This window comes from Platalea leucorodia (assembly GCF_965183815.1).
Source record: "Platalea leucorodia genome assembly, chromosome: 4".
Lineage (NCBI taxonomy): Eukaryota > Metazoa > Chordata > Aves > Pelecaniformes > Threskiornithidae > Platalea > Platalea leucorodia.
In genome coordinates, this window is record NC_138826.1 from 125,500,441 (window position 1) to 125,522,451 (window position 22,011).

The window sequence follows — 22,011 nt, forward strand, 5'->3', positions numbered from 1 at the left end:
CACCCTGCCAGTTACACACACCTTGCACACGCTGCTGCCTGAACCTAGGCTCGACGGCGGTACGGCATTTAGTGTCGGCTCTTGGAAGGGTTAAGGTGTTGTACAAACGCACTCTGCCTTCTTGCGCCTGTCCCAGACAGTGTGGCTTTTGTTTGGCCTTCCCTGTCCCCGTCTTTGATGCTGTTCAGTACCATGCACCAGTAAAATGAATATTCAGAGAGATTGGAGCCAGAGCTGGAACCTGAATTCAAATATCCACTCCCCTGGACTGGATTGCTTACTGACCTGGTATATTGCTCTGGTTTTCTTTCATTTTTCAAAGCAAACAAAACAAATCCCCACCTTTGTGCAATTGCAGTGCAACCGAAGAATGTTATCATTAAAAATTGACTCTATGGCGGTAGCCTCAGGATGTTCATGTGAGCTGGAATTTCAGTAGAAAGGACCAGGCTCTGGGATTCCTGCTGGCAAAAATACGGATGAATTCACATCCTGCATCTCGAAGAACGAGAGAGAGGCATTTTGCAGTAAGGTGGTAAAAAGCTGGACAGAGATATCACGGTGCTGTTCAGGAGGGGCTCCTTTCTGAGCAACAGTGACAGTACATTGTTTGCTTTAGATCCTATAAAAATACAAAGTGTTTTCTTCTGTCAGGCTTTTAGCTTTAAAATGGATTCCTGTTGCTATTGCATTTACACTTCCTTTTGGCAATCTAAAGAAATTTTTTTTACTGAAGGAAACAATGACATGCATGATTGGTTTGGATATTGGAAGCCACATAGTGATTCCAGAAGCACTTACACTTTTCTGAGTAAACAAAAGCAATTGTTGCAGGTCTTGCTGGAGAAATTTTATCTAAAATAATTTGAACACTTGCCAAATCGAATGTGTTTCAACAGGGCGCAGTGCTGAGAAGTGCTGCAGAAATTAAGCCGGGGGGGGGTTCAGCGCTTTCCAACCGGAGGCCTCAGGTGGGATTTCAGGCACGTTGTCCTGATGTGCTGCTGTCGGCAGAGTCCTGATGGGCGTCGAACGACGCCAGCCGTCAGGGTTGTGGAAAAAGCAGAGCTCGGCTGGCACTGCTGGTTGTGTGCCCGCAGACCCCGTGCTGTGGCCCAGCAAGGACCTTTGGCGCTTGGTGCGGTGCCGCTCGCCGATCTCGCTGCGGGGTCAGAGAAGTGGGTGCCGGAGGGCGTCGGGGAAGAAACCGGAGTGTCATACCGACCGTTGCACGTACTGGTTTGAAGTTTGATGCTTGGTTAAAAATTACTTTTGTTGAGCCAAGAGCCTTTCAGACTGGCTTTAGAAGGGCCCTGTCTTTTCCTTCTCTGCTCCAGGTTTCGTGCTGGTAATCAGTTTGCTTTTTTACCTGCCGTTAATACAGTATCTGCCTGGGAATTGAAAGCCCCTCGCTTCCCCCTGCCCATTCCTCATCCCTACGTAGGAATTAATTTCTATCCCTTTAAAGCGTGGAGTAAGAAATGTCTTCAAGGTCACATTCCTCCTTGAAACTAATGATGGTGTTTTTCCTAATCCCATTACAAGGTCCCTAGTATCATTAGATGCAAGCGTTACTGTTTAGCTTCATTTGATAAGCTGATGAAAAGGAGAGGAAAAGGCTCCCTGATGCAGAAAGGCATTCGAGTATCTACTGTAATGGAACATGTTCAGACACGTTATAATCTGCTTAACGTTGGCATTTTGGTGGCCCGGTCCTGTACCTTTTGTAGAGCAGCATGAAAAGCAGAAGGGATGGCGATCCTGACGGGTACTTTAAAAGGCTGGAAGGGCTCATTCACAAGAGCTGTGAACAATTTGAAATTTTTATTGTTTTTTCCCCCAAGCCTGAAAATGGGAATCTTGTCTATGCTGTGAGCTCCCCCCTCTGGCATCAAGATATTTGTAATAACGTCGAAGACCCTGAAGCGTTACAGAGATATGTATTTCTGGAATAAGGTCGGGGCAATTTTTTTGCTAAAGTGTGATATTAAGCCTCTAAAACCAGACTGCTGACAGCACTGCATTGCTACACGCTTCCATCCATTTGGGAATGGGAGGAATATAAAACCCATACTTACTTTACGTGTGACAAAGAGGGTCTCTAGTTCTGATGTCATTTCAAAGATGCCGGTAGCCTTGGAAGCTGGGCTTGAAATGGTGGCTGCTGGGTTGCTGTCAAAGGGGAACGTGCCCTTGTATCAACGTCTTGGAGTCACCAGGCTTGTTCGTGCAGAAGCCTACATTTGCTGCCCTGCTATTTAGCTGGTCTTTTGTATAAACCCTTCCAGCAACTGATTTTATGGGCCGTTTCTCTCTGTTAGGTGCTTTGTCTCCGGGCCACAGTTGTAGATTCAGGTGTGGTTGGATCTTCAAGGATCTGGTCAATTAGAAAATGCCAACATGTGTTTAAAAGGGTCAGGGAAACACTTGCTGTTAGTCTGGTGCTTGTTAAACAGGGCTGTTTGCTTTGTCTTCTTATTAAGGCAGTCTGAAAAGCATGAGATCTAAAAGTCTTCAAGTTAATTCTGACAAATGGAAGAGATTACATATGAATTTACAAAGTGTGGGCTTTTTTAAATGCGACGTCATAGTTGTTCCTGCGAGATCTGTTTAAAAGCCTTTTATATATAATGAAGCAACAACACGCGGTTTAACTATAGCAGACTTGCTTTTTTTAATCCACTTTTACTCCTTCGCATGCCTGACACGAGTTGGTAAATCGCTTTTGTGGGTAATGCCTCCTATTCCAGCAGCGTATTACGAAGAGGTGGGTGGAAGTTTCCTCGCTCATCCTCCGTTTCTCAAGTCACTGTGATGAAGTTTTTAATTGATCTGAAAGAAGACAAAGCAACTGGTGGCTACCCAGTTCTGTTACTCACGTTAATGAACTTTTGCTTCTTCCTTACACCATTTCTTCCCCACTCTTTGGCACTGCTTGAAGGCAGAGTCTGTCTCTGCAGCTTCCACTGCTAAATTTCTTTCATGCTCGGGGTTGTAAGTATAATAGTCACCTCCACCGCACACATTTTGTCTTGGCTGATTTTTCTCTCCCATGCAGCACTCCTGCAGTGGGCTAGCAGTTGCTATAGCTGCTATATAGCTTACTGAAAAAGTATATTCTCCTAGGATTGTAGTTTGTCATTAAAAAACAATTCAGACTTAAAATCCAGTTTTAAATATTAATTCTGCAGTTTTGTTTCTGGTTCTGCAAATATTCAGATCCCTCCAGTTTTTACAACGTCAGATGCATGCCAGTATATGAGATGTGCACAAATTTGTTTGCTATATAGTCAAACTACCATGGGTATGAAATGGATGGGTCGGTCTCTGGCAGCTGATCCTGCCGGTGTCTGTATGACCCAAGGCAGAGGTCTCTGGTCCTGGCGTCCCTCATTCAGCCTCTGAGATAATCCCAGGCACAGCTGCTGTTTACTCAGATTAGAATTTGAATTTTAGCTGGATGAAATACTTCTTATTTTGTAATGTTTTGGCATAAAGTATCCTACCATGGATCCCGCTTAGGTCGGTTTGTGACTGCTGTACAGCTCTCTATGCAAGTGCAACAAAATTCATATATCCCTGCATATAAATTGAAATCGGAGTCTGCAATCCTAGTTAGTTGGAATAAATCTCAAGTCAGGTTTCAAATGGGGCTAGGACTGACATATTCAGTTTTTATATGTGTTGTAATGAGTCTGTAGGGTACGAATATGGGAAGTCGATGAATTACCAGCAGCAGCACAAGCGAGGGAGCAGAGGGCTTGAACGGCTCCGTCAGTGTGAACGTCCTGGGTAGCTCAGGGTTCAAGTTCAGGAGCAGAAAGCAGCACGTCTGGATGCTCTCAGCAGTGTTCGGCATCAAAACACAGAGCAACAAGCTGCTCACAGAGCACCGTACAGAAGTACTAAATTTACTCCCAGCGAAGTTTTTATACTTTTGACTGGTGATGATCGATGGGCTGTACCCTCTAGGGAAATAAATCTCTGCAAGTCAGATTTATGAGGACCCTTATGTTTATTTGGCAGCATGACACTTGTTACAGGGATAAACTGAGCAAACAGGAGAAGAGCTGACATACTGAAAAATGTTGTATCCTCTTTCTCAACTGGACTCTTGCAGTTTTAGAGCCATAAAACTTTCCTTTTTGTTGTTTGGGACAAGTGGCTTGGAGAACTTGAATTTGTTGGGGAGCTGAGGATCGGGAGACGTACAGGTGTTTCCTCAGGAAAGAATCCCAAGGCATTTTTGTTCTTCTGTGCTGTAGGGATAGTGCACGTTTTTGTCAAGTGCCTGATTAAGTTTGACATTTGAAAATAGAACTTCACGCAGAAATAAGTACTGTACTTCTGAGTATTTAATTAAGATGTTTAGTTCCTGTCAAGGCTGGTAGTTTCTCTTTCCTGTTAAGGGCAATACGTCTTCAACTGCTGAAGTTTCAGAAACCTGTACTTAACCTTTAATCGTCATTCCATTTACATAGAAATCTGATTAACAACTTTTAAAGTTCAGGAGCTGCGAGTAAATGCAATTAAAGCCCTTTTGGAGTCTGTTATTAAGATCTGGCATTTAATGAAGACTGAGGGCACACTACTGTTACCATCTACACTATAGCAGGATGTCTTAAGCAATTAGTTGAAGGCATGAAATACATGAAGTGTGCTGTATTATCCATGAGTTAACATGGTTGGTATTTAAACAGCATGTTGCCTTCCTCCTCCCTTTGCTGCTGCTGTATTGTATGTGCCAGTTTGAGCAGCAGAAGCTCAGATCAGTTGGGTTAAGCGCAGCGCTGTTTCTCCTCTGCTTTAGAATTGCACGTTTCTTCCCCGAGACAGAGGATGCTCTGAAAGGTGGGTGTGTAGCAGAGACTAAATGTGAGTGAATATATCCCCTTTCTTTGTGATTTAATAATGTTTAGCTTTACTTCAGTTATAAACATAAGTTTCTAACTGTCTCCTCCCCACCTCCAAAATGTGCAGAACCAGCGAAGCTTAGCTAAATTATAATTGCAGAGCAGAAATCTGCACTCAGTTACCTGTTCACCTCTTACACTCCTCCTTGACCTTTTTATATGCTACACGAACAAAAGAAAGTCCAGTCAAACTGAAAGACAGCGTGTTTTCATCTTGCAGGAAAAGACTTCAGCTTGTGCCGTCTCTGAAGCAGGTGGTCATTCTGCCTTTCTGATGAAGTTCATTGCTTTTTGCTCCATTTTAGAGTACAGTTGGCTGGTTATCCATCCTCTGGATCGTACCGGGCCATAAGTATTTTACAAGTTCTCATCAATCATATCAGAAGAACCATGTGCTAAAGATACCTGTATGTGTGCATATGCGTATATATACATATATATGCAAACACACACGTGTATTTATACACATACACATATGTTTTTATGTAGTCGACAAACAGTCCTAGCAATTACAAGTTACTGCCCAGAGGTCAACCCACATTTTTGTGTTTACTTGTCAAAAATTGTGAGAAGATTTATTTTTTTTTCCAAAGCGTTGTGCAATATTCAACCAAACCCCTCCAAGCTGTGTAAATGCGTCGGTCTCGCCGTTTCCAGTTGTCGTCGTGCAGATGGAACGCCTGCTTTACTATGGAAACATGCATCCGAACGTGGATTTTCTTTGGAAGAAATGAATAATCCCAACTGACTCCCCGTGCCGCCCACCTTCATTCTGGGTTTTTTTTGTTTTGTTTTGGTGATAAGGGCCTGATACTGAAACGAGAAAGCGGCCTTGTTACTTGGATAATTTCTGCTAGCGTGATCTGTATTTGCAGAACAGCTGATGTGCCTGGAGAAAATTAAATGCTGTCCCTTTGTTTTCTGACCCAGTTATTCAAGTTGACTATTGGTAGCTTAAATAAATTTGTCATCGATATGTGGTCCTCTTTTGTTAAAATAAATAAATAAACCAGTAGAACTGCTGGGAAAGCTGGGAAAAAAGACATCCCAGCTCCTGTTCTCCTTTATGAAGGCCAGATGACTAAATTTCAGTGAAAATCTCTTAAAAATTTATACATCACTAAACTGGAGATGACCTTCATCATGTACCTTTGTATGAGCTAGTACCAGATTGTTGGTTATATGGTTATTAAAGCCACTAAAGTTAGAAAGCAATTGCAAAGCTCCCCTTGAGGACTTGGAAAAGAGGCAGCCCTCTTTCAGCATCGCGTGCCTGCTCACATCTCGCAGAAGATAAGGTTACCTCAGTCTCTCGGCAGCTTTCTCTTTTAGCTACTTATTTTCTGAGCCACAAGTATAAGTTAAGATGAAACTTCTAATATTGATGCCGCACAGGGGAGCAGGGTGAAGTTAGTAACGGTAAGAGGCCTTTTATCACGTGTGTTTGTCAGCGGCAAGGCACCATCTCTCAGTGGTTGAGGACGTCAGTGGGTGCAAACCTCACCCTGTCCCAGTCAGCGATGTTTGTGTCCGTGCTTGGAGATGGTTTAGAGGTGGACCAGGCAGTTAGGCTAACGGGTTGGACTCTATGATCTCAGAGGTCCTTTCCAACCTTAACGATTCTGTGATTCTAGAATGAACATGAGCCGCCTGAACATGAGCCAGCGGTGTGCCCAGGTGGCCAAGAGGGCCAGTGGCATCCTGGCTTGTATCAGGACTGGTGTGGCCAGCAGGAGCAGGGAGGTGATGGTGCCCCTGCGCTGGGCACTGGTGAGGCCGCCCCTCGAATGCTGTGCTCAGCGCTGGGCCCCGCACCCCAAGGCGGCCATGGAGGGGCTGGAGCGTGGCCAGAGCAGGGCAGCGAGGCTGGGGCAGGGGCTGGAGCACAAGGCTGGGGAGGAGCGGCTGGGGGAGCTGGGGGGGCTCAGCCTGGAGAAGAGGAGGCTGAGGGGAGCCCTCATCGCTCTCTGCAAGGGCCTGAAAGGAGGCTGGAGCCGGGGGGGTCGGTCTCTGCTCCCCAGAAACAAGCGATGGGACGAGAGGGAACGGCCTCAAGCTGCGCCAGGGCAGGGTTGGGTTGGGTATGGGGAAAAACTTCTTCCCCCAAAGGGCTGTCAGGGCCTGGCCCAGGCTGCCCAGGGCAGGGGCTGAGTCCCCATCCCTGGGGGGATTTAAAGAACGGATAGACGTGGTGCTGAGGGACATGGTTTAGTGGTGGACTTGGCAGTGCTGGGTTAACGGTTGGACTCGATGATCTTAAGGGTCTTTTCCAACCTTGACGATTCTATGATTCTGTGAACCTGCAGCCTGATGGTTGCGGCTGTGGCAGCACATAGCGGCTTCTCCTTTTGCTGTGCTATCAACTGTGAAACCCGTTATATTACTATATATGTCTCAAGTGACTTCAGCTCATCCGTACACCAAGAAGACTCAGAGCCTGTGGTGCTAAGGTTATAAAGTCCATGTGCTGTTATCAAAAGCTTGTGAAATGAAAAGGTTCTGGTTTGAAACTCTCCGAAGCGATCCAAGCAGGTGTACGATTCATTGCCAATTAAAACCGCTTTTAAGAAGTTGTGTTTTTAAAGTAGTGATGAGGTTTGTTCCCTCCCTGCCTTCCTCCCCGGAGGTAGATGCACATGCACAGGGCTACAGTAATAGTTGTGCTAATTGACAATTAGCGTTGATAATGAATGTAGTAGCACTGGCAATGATTGTATTATCTAAATAGTTCTGGGGTTATTTTCTACTTTTTCCCAAAAATGAAAAACAAAAGGAATTCTTGCTTCTTGTACAATAATGGAGTTGGGCGATGCCTTGGGAGAATTAATTTTGGAAGGGTTTTTATTATTATGTTCCAGTTAAATTAATTTCACGGGCAAAAGGAGGATTAGATAAAGCAGGTTGTGCATCATTAAACAGGATTCACGGCACCTAGAAATTGTTTTTGTTCTTTCAGACCCACCTTATTGCTTTGTCCTTTGTCGTATTTGCCATGTGTGTATTCGGCTCCTGTTCTCAACGTGGTACAACTTACGCAGAAAGCTCAGTGCTCTTAGAATTCAATTAACTATTACCTTTTTTTTTTTTTTTTTGGTTAAATTCCACAATTACTGCAGCATTTTAATTATTAAGAACTTTGATATAGCAAATTACTGGGCAATTAGCTATAGACTACTGTCTCGCATAGAGTGCCACTGCTTTTCTTGCCTTGTTCTGGCACTTTGCTAGTAGTTACCTCCCGTCTCCAGAGCTTCAAGAACGACGCCTCATTTCATATGTTTACAAAGAAGTAAGTGCGTGTCACAGTAGTGCATCCTACTTGAACTCCCAGCTGTTTTTTTTTTTTTTTTTTCTTTCCAGGATTCATTTTCAGTTGCTTTTATTGCCCCTGAAATCATCTATAGCTGGATATCATCATGTCCCAGGAATGTTGTGCCTTTCCTTCATGCATGCACCATGGTTTGCTGTCACCGGGCATCTCCATGCAACCCCATCGAACTAGGGGATGTAGGATAATTTGAATGTGCTGTTCTGTTTTTAACCAACTTCCCTCATTGAAATCCCATTAGGAAATCTCTCTTCTGCTTTGTAATCTCGGTTTCTGATTCCCCCTGCTAGGTCTAACTGAAACGTAACTGCAAAGCCGCCTCAGAGGCTGATACGACCCAGGAGTCGTCCACAGTGCGTCAGGACCGCTGAAATGCCAGCGTTTCTGTAGCTGCCCAGTGTGTCAGAGCAATAAGCTGAAAACAAATCTTGTTTTCAATTGCCAGTACTGCATAGCAAAATACTAGAGACATTCTCAGACGGTGAGAGAATTATTTCTGTAGGGTTTTTGACTCTGACAGTTTCCTCAAAGCACGAGCAAGGTGGCCTTCATTTGTAGTTTCTTGCCCGGTGGTTGCCAAAGACGGGCCTGGGTGAGGCGTTTCCACTAGCGCAAACGCGTTCACCAAACACAAACATTACCAGTAGCTGTTTTTATTTCCTATATCAACTCGAAAAGGTAGCTAAAGGTGCTGTGCAGCAATAGGACTTTGAACACTAATGGTTCCTTCGTGCAGGAGCCTGAGAGCTGGCACTGAATGATGCGACGGCTTTATTAAGATCCCCGGATTATAAGGAGCTGTTGTGATCTTCTCGTCTGACCTCTGTGTAAAACAAGCTATGGTACTTTCTTGAATTAATTCCTGTTTGAAAGAGGGCACATGCTTTAGAAAGGCATCCAGTCTTGACTGGGGGAACTAAAAAAAACCAGTGACAGACAATACAGTGTAACCTTTGATGTAAGTGGTTAATTATGCTCTGGAAATGTATGCCTAACCATTCGTCAAAGCCTGTCCAGCTTCAACTTTCCAGCCTTTGGATTTTTTTAAAAAATTCATTAGTGAGGGTTTTTTTCATCAGTTCTGTGCCCTCTGTGTTGCGTGCCTGCAGACTGATCCAGTAACCTCTTAGCCTTCTCTTCGCTGAGCTAACAAGACTGAGCTCATGGCTTCTCGGTGTTTTGCTAGAAGTCGTGCCTTCCAGCCTTTTAATAACTTCCAGGCTTCTTTTGTGCACCCTTCCACCTGCTTTTTCCCTAATCTCTCTTTGTTTGTGAATGCCAGGGTTTCATCTGGCATTCCAGATGCGAGACCAATACAGAGCGATGCTGTAAACTTTTACTTCTGACAAAGCTCTCTGCTCTATATAGCCATTTCCAATTAGCTAATTAATACCCATCGTTACAGTGGCGCCTTCTCTGCTGTTGATTATCTTCAATATTCCCGAATTTGCTAGAGTCACAGCTTTACACAATAATCCTATAGATTGTGACTTTCATATTTTTTCCCTAGATGTAGAGATTTACCTCTGCTGACATTGAAATTCTTATGGTAGATTGATTATATTATGAAAAATAATAATAATAATAAATATATTATTCTGTTACTCATGTGTTCACTTTATTATTTACCATTTTCCCCCCAAACATTATAATTTACAAACCTTCTGTAGTCATTGTTTTCGTAGGAATTTGAAATGGGAAAAATTCTGGTCCATTCAGTGCAGAAAGGGGTTGCTGCAGCCACTCTTGTATGTGCTGTCATTGTCTGATTAAGCTTCTTCTAATTACTGTTGTTTTAAAAATGAAGGTGGACCAAACTTAGGCTGGAAATTAGAAGGTTTCTATCCAACAAAAGAGAAGGGTTCTAGAATAGTCTTGTGTTTCCCTTGGAATACAGAGGACAAAAGGAAAAGAGGAATTAAGATTTCTAGGACCTTGCAAAATCCAATATCGGTGGTTTCCTCATTTCTAATGTTATGTTAAGGATCTCGTCATGTGCCTGCCCGCTTTCCTTGTAGGAGGTGCTGTGTTGACTTTTACTGTTTTAGCTTTTGTCAGATCCTTGGTGGAAATATAACTTCATCTCTCTGTTTATTTAAAGCTAAATTTGTCATCATCATAAGAATACCGGTTAGCCAAGATTTGTGTTCTGTAAATCCATGTCGCTGGACATGAATTCTATTATTCTCCCTTAATTCTTTTTTAATAGAGTCTTCTATCATCTGTTCTGTGATTTTGTCCCTGATCAATATGAGGTGGAGAGGCCAGTAATTACCTGGTCATCCCATTTACCCTTGCAAAATTCATGGCATGGTGTTAGTTTTCACTTCATTTTCTGGACCCCTCAAATACGTGAAGGCATAATGGAGATCAGTGGTGATGGTGCAGAGTTTGAAACTGTCATGGTTTTCTGGCGGAGCAAACTGTTCACACTGCAGCGTCCGTCTTAATTCAGAGTACACAGGAGGATGTGAAACACCCATTTACAGCTTTTAATTGATGGAATAGAGCTTATTCAGAGCTCGGGCCTCCTATCTAAAACCTCACAAGAGGTACAAACAATGAATGAATTTAGCTGTCACCCTGTGGCCAGGCGTGTTTTATTGCCCATGCTTTGTTCATAGGTCAATCTTGAGCATGATAAGACATAACGACTTACACAACTTCTCGTGGGGCTCAGCCAAAGGATAAAAACCTGGCTCTGGAGAGTCGCAGCAAGTGCAAGCAGCAGTCGGACACAGAAGCAGGTTTGTTCTTGCCCCGTTGCAGTTCAGACAGACAGTGTAGTGCAAGCTGTTATCAGATCAACGTGATAGGCTACACATACTGATATGACCTTTCGAAATTTGAGAATTTAATTAAGTCTCCAAATCCATAAATATTGCTTTTTTAATAAAACATTTTATATTAATTTTCCTTTCCAAAGAGCGGTTGGAGAAAGAGTGCTTTGTTCTCGTGCTTTATGTAGGGCTTTATTTGTTTGACATTGATGTAAATATACTACATGGATGGCAGAATTCCACCATTGAACAGAAAGTCAAAGTCCTTGTTATAGATGAATGGGATGTTGCAAACTTTACAGTCACTCATAAATCTTGCTGTACGTCCATGTGATTAATGTCTAACAAGGTTTTTGATTGATGGCTTAGCAACTGCTAATCAGGTGTTATGGGACCAACTCATGAAATCCCTTACTTCCTTGGTTAAGGAAAGCTCCTGTTCGCTTAGATAGGCAGGAAAATGTCTGGTTTTTCTTTTCTTTTAAGTGGATTTTAAAGTTCTAGCTTGCTGCGGCTTTTAATAAGTAGACAGCCAGGCCACAACTACTAACATTAAATATGATACTTATTAAGATCCTCTACGAGGACTATGAGAGCAGAACAACTGGGTAACTTTGACTGTCCAGACGTAGGGAATAAATTGAGGCCGATGACATTGGGTGAAGGCCATGCATTGCACAGTGCAATGAGAAATGAAAACTTCAGGCTGTTTTTTGAAGCAAATACGGGCAAGGTTTTCCGACTGGCCCACGTGTTAATCACAGTGCTTAAAAATTATAAGGGTTTTAATCTTCATGCTGCAGTTGTAAGCCAAATGTACTGTGCGTTGAAGATCTCTCCTGTCTTAACTTCTCTCCCCCTTGGCTGTGTATTGTACCTGCTCAGCCACGCTTACGCTTAATTACTTCGTTCTGAAGAATTTGTGTAACTGTTGAATACCAGGCACTGGAGCAGAAAGAGCTTTCATCTCTCTAGCATGGTTTCTGCTATGCCTGAATTTTGTAACTTAAAGATGAACTTTGAGAATAGTTATCAAAACCAGCTATTTTCACTTCTTTTACAGCCTTTTACTTTTTCAGAGCCTTGCGTCTAGCCATCCTGCCCGGCCTATCTAGTAATACCATAAATTAACAATTTACTCTTCTTTTTCCTAATCTGTGGCATTTTCAGAACTGTTCTGAATATCTAACTACAAACTCATCTTTTATTTCTCTATTTCACTTTTTAACCAACGGGGATAATTCATTGTGTTCCTAGCTCAGACCTCGGTTGGCTTATTGTAATCTTGGAGCCAAGTACTGTATTACTCGCTTTACATTCCCTAGTCCTGGATATAAAGTGACACCAGAGTCGTGGAATCCATTATAAATAGGTTTCATCCGTAACAGGAGAACAAATTGCTATGTGTTTTTTCTTTTTTTTTTAAACTTGATTAAGTTTGAGGGTTTAATTACATTTTTGTGGCGATTTTACCGTTGTTAATTCAAGTAGAGAAGATGAAATGCAAATACGCGAATACAAACGGATTTGGTAAATTACTGTTAAAAATTAGCACAGTGATTATTTTTACTTGTAACAATAAGCATGCATTTTAAAAGCTTGTACTCAGGTAAAGTTTTAATTGAGATGTTTTAGGAGTTGAAGTTTCTTTGTGTTTGTATTATTTTTTTTCCTCACGCTATCTTGAATTGTTTCTAATTAGGGGCATGATACCATTTGCCTAGATATTTATTCCTATGTAATTTGTTTAAACTTAGACAGCATAGTACTGATGTATTCCTTTCATTACAGGCAAGTCTCTTTGATGGGCTTTGACTAGCTAATTATTAAAATGGAACACGTTACTAATAGCCTCCGAGTAGGTAGAGTTTTCTGAAAATAAATAGAGACTTTCTGAATGCCCTGACAAAAGTTAATTTTTAAGGGGTTTCTTTCCATCTTCAGTCACAAGCAAATGAAAAGTGAATGACTTGGAATCTGCTTCTGCTTCTGCAATGCGGAGTTCCTTAAACAGCATCGAATATGGGGCCACCGCTCAGGGCTGCGAGCGTTTCACAAAGGGGACCCTGGTCTCAAAAAGGGACCCCCCAACCCCTTACTGAGTGTACTGGCCTAGAGGAGCGTCAATCCTAAACTACCTTGGCAGAACGGACGGCTGTGGGAATTCATATTTTCCATGGTAAAAGAAGCATGTTTGGTTTGGGAGCTATTAAAGGGCAATTCTTGCAGCATTCCCAGGATTTTTTCCAACAGCATACGTGACCTGCAGCATGTGCACCCGAACGCACACATGGATGTTTTATATTTCTACATATAAATATGTAGAAAATAGACAAAATATGCTTTTGTAACTGAACAGATCAATATTGCTAACCTTTATGTTTTTAAGAGCTGTGGTATGTAGTCAGTCTGGAAAGGCCAGCCAGCCGCCCACCCACCATCTCCCTGTTGCTCCTGCTGCTAGGACCAGTTTGGGGAGGAGTGGGGACTTCTTGCAAGAGACCTTCGGTACCATCAGGGTTTTGTAGCAGATTGAGTTGGTCAAGTAATGTAAAATAGGCTTTTACCAAATTAGTGACAGTGGCATATAAGTCACTAGGATCATATTTCCGAAAATAAAGCTAGGTTTCTGTTAATTAAAAATTTTGAGATTTTTATTAATTTTCTAGGCTTACAGAGGACCCAAAGATCCTAGACATTCAAGTTACGTTATAATGCTGTTTTATTTCGAATGCTGAGTTCCCCTTCCTTCTGTTGGCAGATGCTGCTGACAGAGTACCTGGATATGAAGAACACTCGCACTGCCTCGGAGCCGTCCACCCAGCTTAGCTACGCCAGCTCTGGGAGAGAATTTGCAGCGTTCTTCGCAAAGAAGAAACCGCAAAGACCTAAAAACCCTTTATTCAAGTAAGTGCTGGGACGACGTTAAAGCTGTGCCTAAGCTGTCTTTGGTCCGTAAAGCACTGCACAACACTGGCTGCTAATCGCAGTTTCACAGTTTGAGAGGAGTGTAAGTTTTGAGGTGGAGGTTTAATGCCCAGAGCTGAAGACTCGGTAAGATCTCTGTTACGGATTTATCACGGGTTTTTAGAGCGTAGCTCTTTCCAGGGCTCATCTCGGGACTGGGATCCCATTATACAAGCTGCCACAAAGCATGCAGTGATACACTACGCCTATCTTTGACCACGGTAGATTCAGGACCTGTTAAAGAGAGCGATGAAGGAGGCTGGACAAAGAAAATTAAGATAACTGTATAATTACTAGATAGACTAAGTGGTTAATCCTATCACTAACTCCCGTAATTCGGAGTTCAGAGTGAAAAGAATTAAGTGGTTGGGAGGAGAGTGTGAGAGAGAGGGTGAGAGGGTAGGTGGCCAAGGGAAGGGTTTTGGGGAACAAATTTGATGTGCAAGAATAAGGCATTAGGAACATTTAGGCATTGGAACAGGCTGCCCAGGGCAGTGGGGCAATCACAGTCCCTGGAAGTGTTCAAAAAACGTGTGGATGTGGAGATTAGGGCCATGGTTTAGAGGTGGACCAGGCAGTTAGGTTACTGGTTGGACTCGATGATCTCAGAAGTCCTTTCCAACCTTAATGGTTCTATGATTCTATGATAAGAACTAAGGAGGAGTTGTTGGTGAGCAGCACTGTTAGGAGAGGAGAGATGGTCTTGTTATTACACCCCGATTCAGGGGAGCTGTGCTGAATTTCCATCTCTTCCCGTGACTACATGTGCCGGTCATTCTCTTTGGTCTCTTGAGGATTTTGGGGGATACCAAAATGTGCTGTTCTGGCAGGAGGTGCTCCAAGTTCAAAGATCACAGCTTCCTCAGCTCTGCCAGCATAACCGTGTGTGTGGCTGCTCCCTAACTCCGTACTGCCAAAATAATCTTTTAAATGATTTTTTTACAATGAGGTTGTTCGAAAACGGTTGGTGAGGGAACAAGCAAGTTTCGCGGTAGATTCGAGGGAATGGCAGAGCAGAGCAGTGGTGGGGAGGACCAGCAGCTTTAGGCATTGACCTTTTAAACCGTGCTCAGCTGCAGCAGGAGCAGCGTATCTGATGGGTCCTCAGCACCCCTCTGGACTATAAGCTGCTGCAGGGCTTGGGCTGTCTTTCATTGCCCATCTGAGCAGTGCTTAGCCTTACGAGGCTCTGCTCTCCGGAGTCGAGAGAGTCCAAGGTTAAAAAAATATAGTGGAATATTTGCTGGAGAGGGGGCGATTGGAAGTGAGCTGGTGTTTTCACCCTTTATTTTGCCTGCGATGGGGATCCATGAAGTCTGGATGGTCTGTTTTTTTTTTAATAAAGAACCCCTCATTTGTGGTTGGAGGTGAATCGTTTTATGGTGGGGAAATAATGCAGGAACTTCAGTAATGGGAAAGGCTGAGAGTAATCGGGTATTTCAGGCAGGTGGGAGGGGAGCGTTGTGTTCTGCATCCTCTTTACTGATTGTTTGTTGGGTTTTTTTGGGTGTTTGGTTTTTTTTTCCAGCTAAAACTTATTTCTTGATTATCCAGAACTCCCCGTGCGTTGCCCCATGGGCATGTGTATCTGGTGGCTGTATTCTCATGGTACCTAAGGCCCCAGTTAGAACTGGAAGTCTTTGCACTGCCTTCTCTGCCTCTCACAGGATGAGCTGTCCATGTAATCTTCTGTTATTGGAAGGTTAACTGGTGCCTGGAGGATTTCAGAGCTGCCTCCTGCCCCTGTCAACCCATGGTTATTCCCCCCCCCCCCCCTTTTTTTTAAACATTCCCATGGCCGTTTGGGTTGAGAATTACACTCTTTGAATTTACTCTGACTTGCAGATATATATTGGAGCAAAACAGGGCAGCTCACCTTTTCATATTGTGTCTGTTCTTGGGTGTACTTGGACCGTTTAAGCTTGAGGAATAAGGATGCTCTGTTTCACCTACGGCAGTTTAAGGCTGTATATTCGTTTGTCAGCAGAGAGTGAAGGTGGGTATAATTGTTTAAAGTGAAGGTGCGTAACCTCATAGGAGCAGCTCTTACCACTTGTGGTCTTGTCACCAAGTCATTGCCGGCACCGCAGTGACAGCAGCACTTATTGGGATCTCTTATTTGGTTATCTGTCTTCTGTCAGCTGTCACTGTATCTATGGAAATCTCCGTTGAAATGGAATTTCTCAGTCCACTGAGGGATGTACATGTTTGATGGAGTGTTATTCTTGTCTCCTCTCCCATCTCCAGTGCTTTTCGCGCCAGGCTGCAAGGCTCTTTTTCTTGCCTTTCCATTAGCTCTGTCCAAATCAGAGGAGCCTTCCACTTGTCATCAGAATATCTGCATTTAATTCCTCACTTCAGAAGTCTCTTAGGCTCTCGTTTTACTCATGGACGGATGCAGGTGTTTGTGCCGAGTCCTGTGGTAGCTTGCTGTAAGCTAATTTTGTAAATACTAAGTACTTCTGCTGGTTGTGTGTTCTAGCAATAGTGGGAAGAATGAGGACTCCTGAGTTGTGTCCTGCTCTCTGGAAATCAGTAGCTAGCATTTGGAAGAGACTTTGAGTCGTTGTTTCCCTATCTTTAAAATGAGTGTAATTTAAAAAAAAAAAAAAGAAAGGGAAAAAAAGAGACGATGTATTTAGTTGTTTAATGTTGGCTTAAAAAAGAAAACTTAAGATGAGAGGTACTTTGGGAATTCAGATAGTTCGTGCCATCATAAACCTGGCTTTCTTCTCTTCCAAAAGGTAGCCAAGAGCACGTTCAGGTTGCCATCTCCCTACAGATCAGATTTGCAAGGTGGAAATTGGGCATTGGGGGGAAAGGAGGGAATTGTACGAGCAGATGTTGAACACCCAATACATTAGCCTCAGGCTTGGCTGTAATTACGTGTAATTCTATGTAAAACAAAAATATTTCGAAAGATTTGCTGCGGGAGGATCAGCATGGGGAAAAGAGTTACAGGAGTCGAGGAGTTAAGTGTAAGCAGGAACTGGATGGCTGTGGGAAAGAAGTGAATGTGATGAGATCCCGCAGCAAAAGCCAGTGCAGGGCTCTGAGGAATAACCTGAGTCGCTGTCTCAAGGAAGAGACTGAGGTTTATTGCTTAGTTTGCCTTGACCTGAAGCTTCTGGTTTTGATGCCTGGAGAAGACCTCTGGGCCATGGCGATAATGTTATGCTTAATATCTCAGTAGGGGCAAAAGGGAGCACATCATAAATACGGAGCCAAGAATTTACTGTTCATTTAATTAAAGTCTTAAGTGTCTGTTGTATTTTGATAGATTGTTATTAGTTCAGTTGCAATAATACTAACACTCACAGTCCAAATTAAAGTAGAAAAGCCTCATTAATAGTAATAACCTTAACACTGTTGCACAAGAAAGCTTATAAATGCTTGCCCCTTTTCTCTGGTGTGATACTCGTGTTTCCAGTGTCCCTCTGGGCGGCACGAAGGCTGACTCAGTCTTCCTTAGCAGAAGGATTGGGGAGGGGGCAAGGGGTGTTACAGCAAATCATCAGCATCTTGAGGTCTTCACCTTGAGGAGTTTGATGTTTGTGAAAGATGTCTTCCCTCTAAGTCTTAGAATCGTAGAATCATAGAATCATTTAGGTTGGAAAAGACCCTTAAGATCATCAAGTCCAACCGCTAACCCAGCACTGCCAAGCCCACCACTAAACCATGTCCCTAAGCACCACATCTCCACAGCTTTTAAATCCTTCCAGGGATGGGGACTCAGCCCCTGCCCTGGGCAGCCTGGGCCAGGCCCTGACAGCCCTTTGGGGGAAGGAGTTTTTCCCAATACCCAACCCAACCCTGCCCTGGCGCAGCTTGAGGCCGTTCCCTCTCGTCCCATCGCTTGTTCCTGGGGAGCAGAGACCGACCCCCCCGGCTCCAGCCTCCTTTCAGGCCGTTGCAGAGAGCGATGAGGGCTCCCCTCAGCCTCCTCTCCCCCAGGCTGAGTCCCCCCAGCTCCCCCAGCCGCTCCTCCCCAGCCTTGTGCTTTGGCTGTTTGATGAAGATGCTTTGTCCCCACCACCTCCTCCCTTCTCCCTGGTCCCCAGCACCAGTGGCAGAGCTGCCCAGTGCCCAGCCCGGGCACACAAAGGGCTGGTGTTTGCTGGGCAGTGCCTGCCTGGGGTGGCAGCCCTTGGCCATGCGGGGTGTCCCCAGCGCTGAGCTCGGGCAGGTCGGGCACAAGGCCCTTGGCTATGGGACACTTTTGACCACAGGGACACCCAGCTCAGGGCATGGCAAACCCAGAGGCGTCCTGAGTCTCTGCAATGTCAGGTCAGTGCCCAGTCTGTGGCCTTTTGCTATCAATGGCAAAAATCATATTTATGGGGCTACAGTAGTTGGAAAATATTTCTCTGCCACTCGGATTGGTCCTTGTGGAGTATTAGAGCCATACGATAAATACCTAGTAATTTATTGCTCCCTGGTTTCCAGGAGAATGTTAGTTTTTCATTTTTATGTAGAGGTCAGTTAGCACTTTAGATGGTGCTAGCCTATGGCTTTGTTTGGGATTTTATCAGTTTTTGGGGCCATTCCTACTTAAATGTCTGGGTGCTCCCCGCTGACAGAGCAGAGGAGCAGCTCTGTGCGTCGTGGGCAGGTCTGTGTCACGGGTGGCTGCTGGTAGCGCTGGGTTGATCAGAGGTGGCAGAATGTGGTGCATCGGTGATGGAGTTTTATAGGAAAAATGTGCTTGCTAATTTTGCTCCAACACACAGGGAAGTCCTTTTTGTTTAGAGCTGACTGGTGCTTACAGCAAGGATGCTTCTATGGATGGCTAACTGACTGCATTGTTTTTTTTTGTAATTGCAGGTTTGAGTCCTCCTCCCATGCCATTAGCATGAGTGCCTATTTGCGTGAGCAGAGAAGGGAACTGTACAGCAGAAGTGGAGAACTTCAAGGTGGGGAAATAGATAATGTGCTAGTTTGGATAATTCTCTTTTGCAAGAGCTTGAATATCCTGTCCGTGCTACGTCGGGGTATTAATACCCTGTCTAAATCTCTCCAGTTTTTAAGCTCTGTTTGTTTATTCTTATTACGTTGTGAAGCAGCAGGGTTTCTCTTTATTCCCTCTGCATTTTCAGCTAGAGGTCGAGGTCTTAAAAGGTACTGATAAAGCAATGGGTGAAATGCAAACAATCTCACTGTGAGCACTGCTTTTGGATACTTGGAGCTAGCATCTGCTTCCTTATCTGCAGTTTATTTCCTTACATCGTATGCTGAACGTGATGCTTACCCTGGATTGCTTTGGGAGCTAAGCTCAGCCATCTCATATTTGAAGTTGCAAGTTTCTGTTGTATGGACTAAAGTGACCAATTCTTTGTATTTTCTATAACACTTGAAGAGTTGCAGAGTGTTTGAAAACGGTGAATTTGAAGAGTTGGACTACTCTTGCTGGTTTATATTGCTTGTGGCAAGTGCTGTATATACACAGGGAAGTGTTCTCTCCTCTGAGCGTGGCGTCATTTCATGTTTTTTTCCTGAATGGTCTAATTTGCAAAAGTGTTGATTTTGGGAGCAAAATCAGGGGAAGATCTTAAGGCTGTCATGATAATGTATGGCAGGACTAAATTCTTTTGAATCATCTATTCTAGTTTCTTATTAGGCTAAGCATAACAGAAAATAATATATACTCTTCAAGTATTACAGTGATGGACAAGGGTAGAATTTCTCCTTGAAATCCTACCCGTGATAATTTTCATTTGGCTTTTAATAGAGGATGTTTTCTAATTTACAGGAGAATTTTTGGATGACTTTGTGCTCCCTTCCTCCTCTTATAACTTAGTTGTCCTCAGCGACAAGTTAAACCCACAACAGTGTGAAAAGAAGCCTTGAGAGACATACAGTGTTCTTGCAGACAGAATGCTTCAGTTAGGTGACTCTACAAAGATGATTTTAGTATCAATGATTAAGGATATAATGATTCACTTCATGGTGAATATTCAGATGCTTCGGGAGGGACTGCGAAGGAAGAATCTGAGATAAAGATGTACCGAAGTTGACAGTTGCCCACACCATGAGCTGACAGCATATAGGAATAAAATAAAGTGGCGATACCCGTCTTTTAAATTACGGTATCACTATTTACGCACATTTGGAAGGTGTTTAGCTTACAGCTCTTCACCTTTTGAGACTCAGGTTCTCACCTTCAAAATGCGTCCCATGCTCTCGTGCCCAGGATTAACTGGAAGAAGTTACCCAGCTCAGCAGGATGTTGTAAAGTGTAAGCTGTCACATTGCACCATCGTTTTCTTATACCAGTGGGCAGCAGGATTTAAGCAGTTCCTTCTCCGCAGTTAATAGCTTTATGTTACGAACCGCATGGGACAAACGTGGGTTCAAAGCCAAGAATTTTGAAGCTTTTGTGAGCCCTAAGTTTGGAGCAGAGATGGGGCCATCAGGGAGCCTGCAACACCTGCATCAAAAAATTTCAGGTCTCTCTGGGATGAGTCCTGTTGCCTTCTGACATTCCCAGTTGCCTCCACACCCTGACCTAACCAGTTGTCCATGGTGTTTTAAAAATGCAGTAGAGAACATTATTGACTCACTCCACGTCTGTGTCCTCTTCCAGGTACCTTGTGGCTGAGATCTGGGTGGTTTTGTGGCTACTGTTGCCGTTAGGCTGAACTGAAGATTTGTTTTTAAGTAGGTCCTTCCCTGGGTTCAGAACTCGTTACTGATGGGCACAGCCAGATTTCACGAAAGAGTGACTCCTAATTGATATAAGACAAATCTTGAGGCAACATTTGTGATGAGTGGGAGATGGTGAACGTTTTCAAGAGAGGAGGATGCAGAAGAGAGCTGTGCAGACTTCCAGCTGCCGAGCTAGCGCGGGGTTGGAAAGAACAAAGCCTACGAGCTGACAAAGAAGTAAAGGACAAAATATAGGAATTAGTGTGGATAGGAACAAGATTGTATTGCCCTTTCTGGATGAATTGGAAGAGCTTGAACGTGATGCAATAGGTGACAAAAAGTCAATGTAGGGAGTCAATAGGGACAATAGATGAGATGACTTTGCTGAGAAATCTTTGCAGTTTAACCATCAAGAAAAGTTTCCCTTTGAACTTTATGTTAAAAATGTACTGTCCTCTCTTTCTATTATAAGCTGCTGTTCCCTTTTAGGTAGCTCATTCATCTTCCCGAATCCCAGACCACAGCAAGATCTGCATTTTGATTTTTTTTTTTTTTTTTTTCTTTTTTTACCCCTTTTAAAGAGAAATACAATTTAATTGTTCAGTCAGCTTACTGGAAGGCAGGCATGTGACACTCTTCTGTGAATACCACACAGTTTCCCTTCCTGACAGCCTTATCCACAGGGATGGTTTTTCAGTGGCAGCAGGGGGAGGGTGGCTTGTTAGGAAATCTTTTTCCTGAAAAGATCTTCAAAGAAACATATGCATTAAAAAAAAAAATAGAACTTACAAAAGTTTGGCTCATGCCAACTTTTTGAAATGAGAATTTAATTTAAATAGCCTTAAAATGTGTGAAGATCAGAGTGATGCTTTGTCATTAACCTCTTTCATTTGGACTGAAATAGTGCAGTGCATAAGGCACACATTATCCCTCAGTGGGAGAAAGGGACCTGCTGTAAGTCATTTAGAGATGGAAGGATTAATTCTCGTGTCTTATTCCACTGAAGTTGGAGGAGGAAGACTTAGGCCGTGTATTTTTCCCTTGAAGTTGGACACACAAGTTGTTTGACAATTGTCATTAAAAGGGGGGGGGGAAGCAAGTACATAACTGAAATATCTCCTTCTAAACTAGCATAGATGTGGTGCCCCAGGTTGTTGTCGGAAGTACTGTCAGAGGTGGTTTCTTCTGTACAAAACAAGCAATGATCATCATTAAGCTTCTCATTTCTTTTTTTTCCCCAAGAGCACGTCTTGGCCATGGGCAATTTACATTTTCCTTGTTGGAGCCCTCCTGCCCTTTGTCAGATATGATGTTCTTTCTATAGACTGTCGTAAACAATGGGGGTATACTTTAAAAAGCAAGTAGGTTTATTCTACGA

The 22,011-nt window shown here is 43.5% G+C and overlaps 1 protein-coding gene across 3 annotated transcripts in view; it reads left to right on the forward strand.

The window, feature by feature from the left end:
• The window catches only part of EXOC4 (exocyst complex component 4), a 411,704-nt gene that overhangs the window by 96,423 nt on the left and 293,270 nt on the right, over positions 1-22,011 (forward strand). For all 3 annotated transcript variants that reach the window (XM_082310080.1, XM_082310081.1, XM_082310082.1), the window contains exons 8-9: positions 13,783-13,928; positions 18,813-18,901. In XM_082310080.1, the coding sequence (XP_082166206.1) occupies positions 13,783-13,928; positions 18,813-18,901 (235 nt within the window). The remainder of the gene's footprint in view (positions 1-13,782; positions 13,929-18,812; positions 18,902-22,011) is intronic.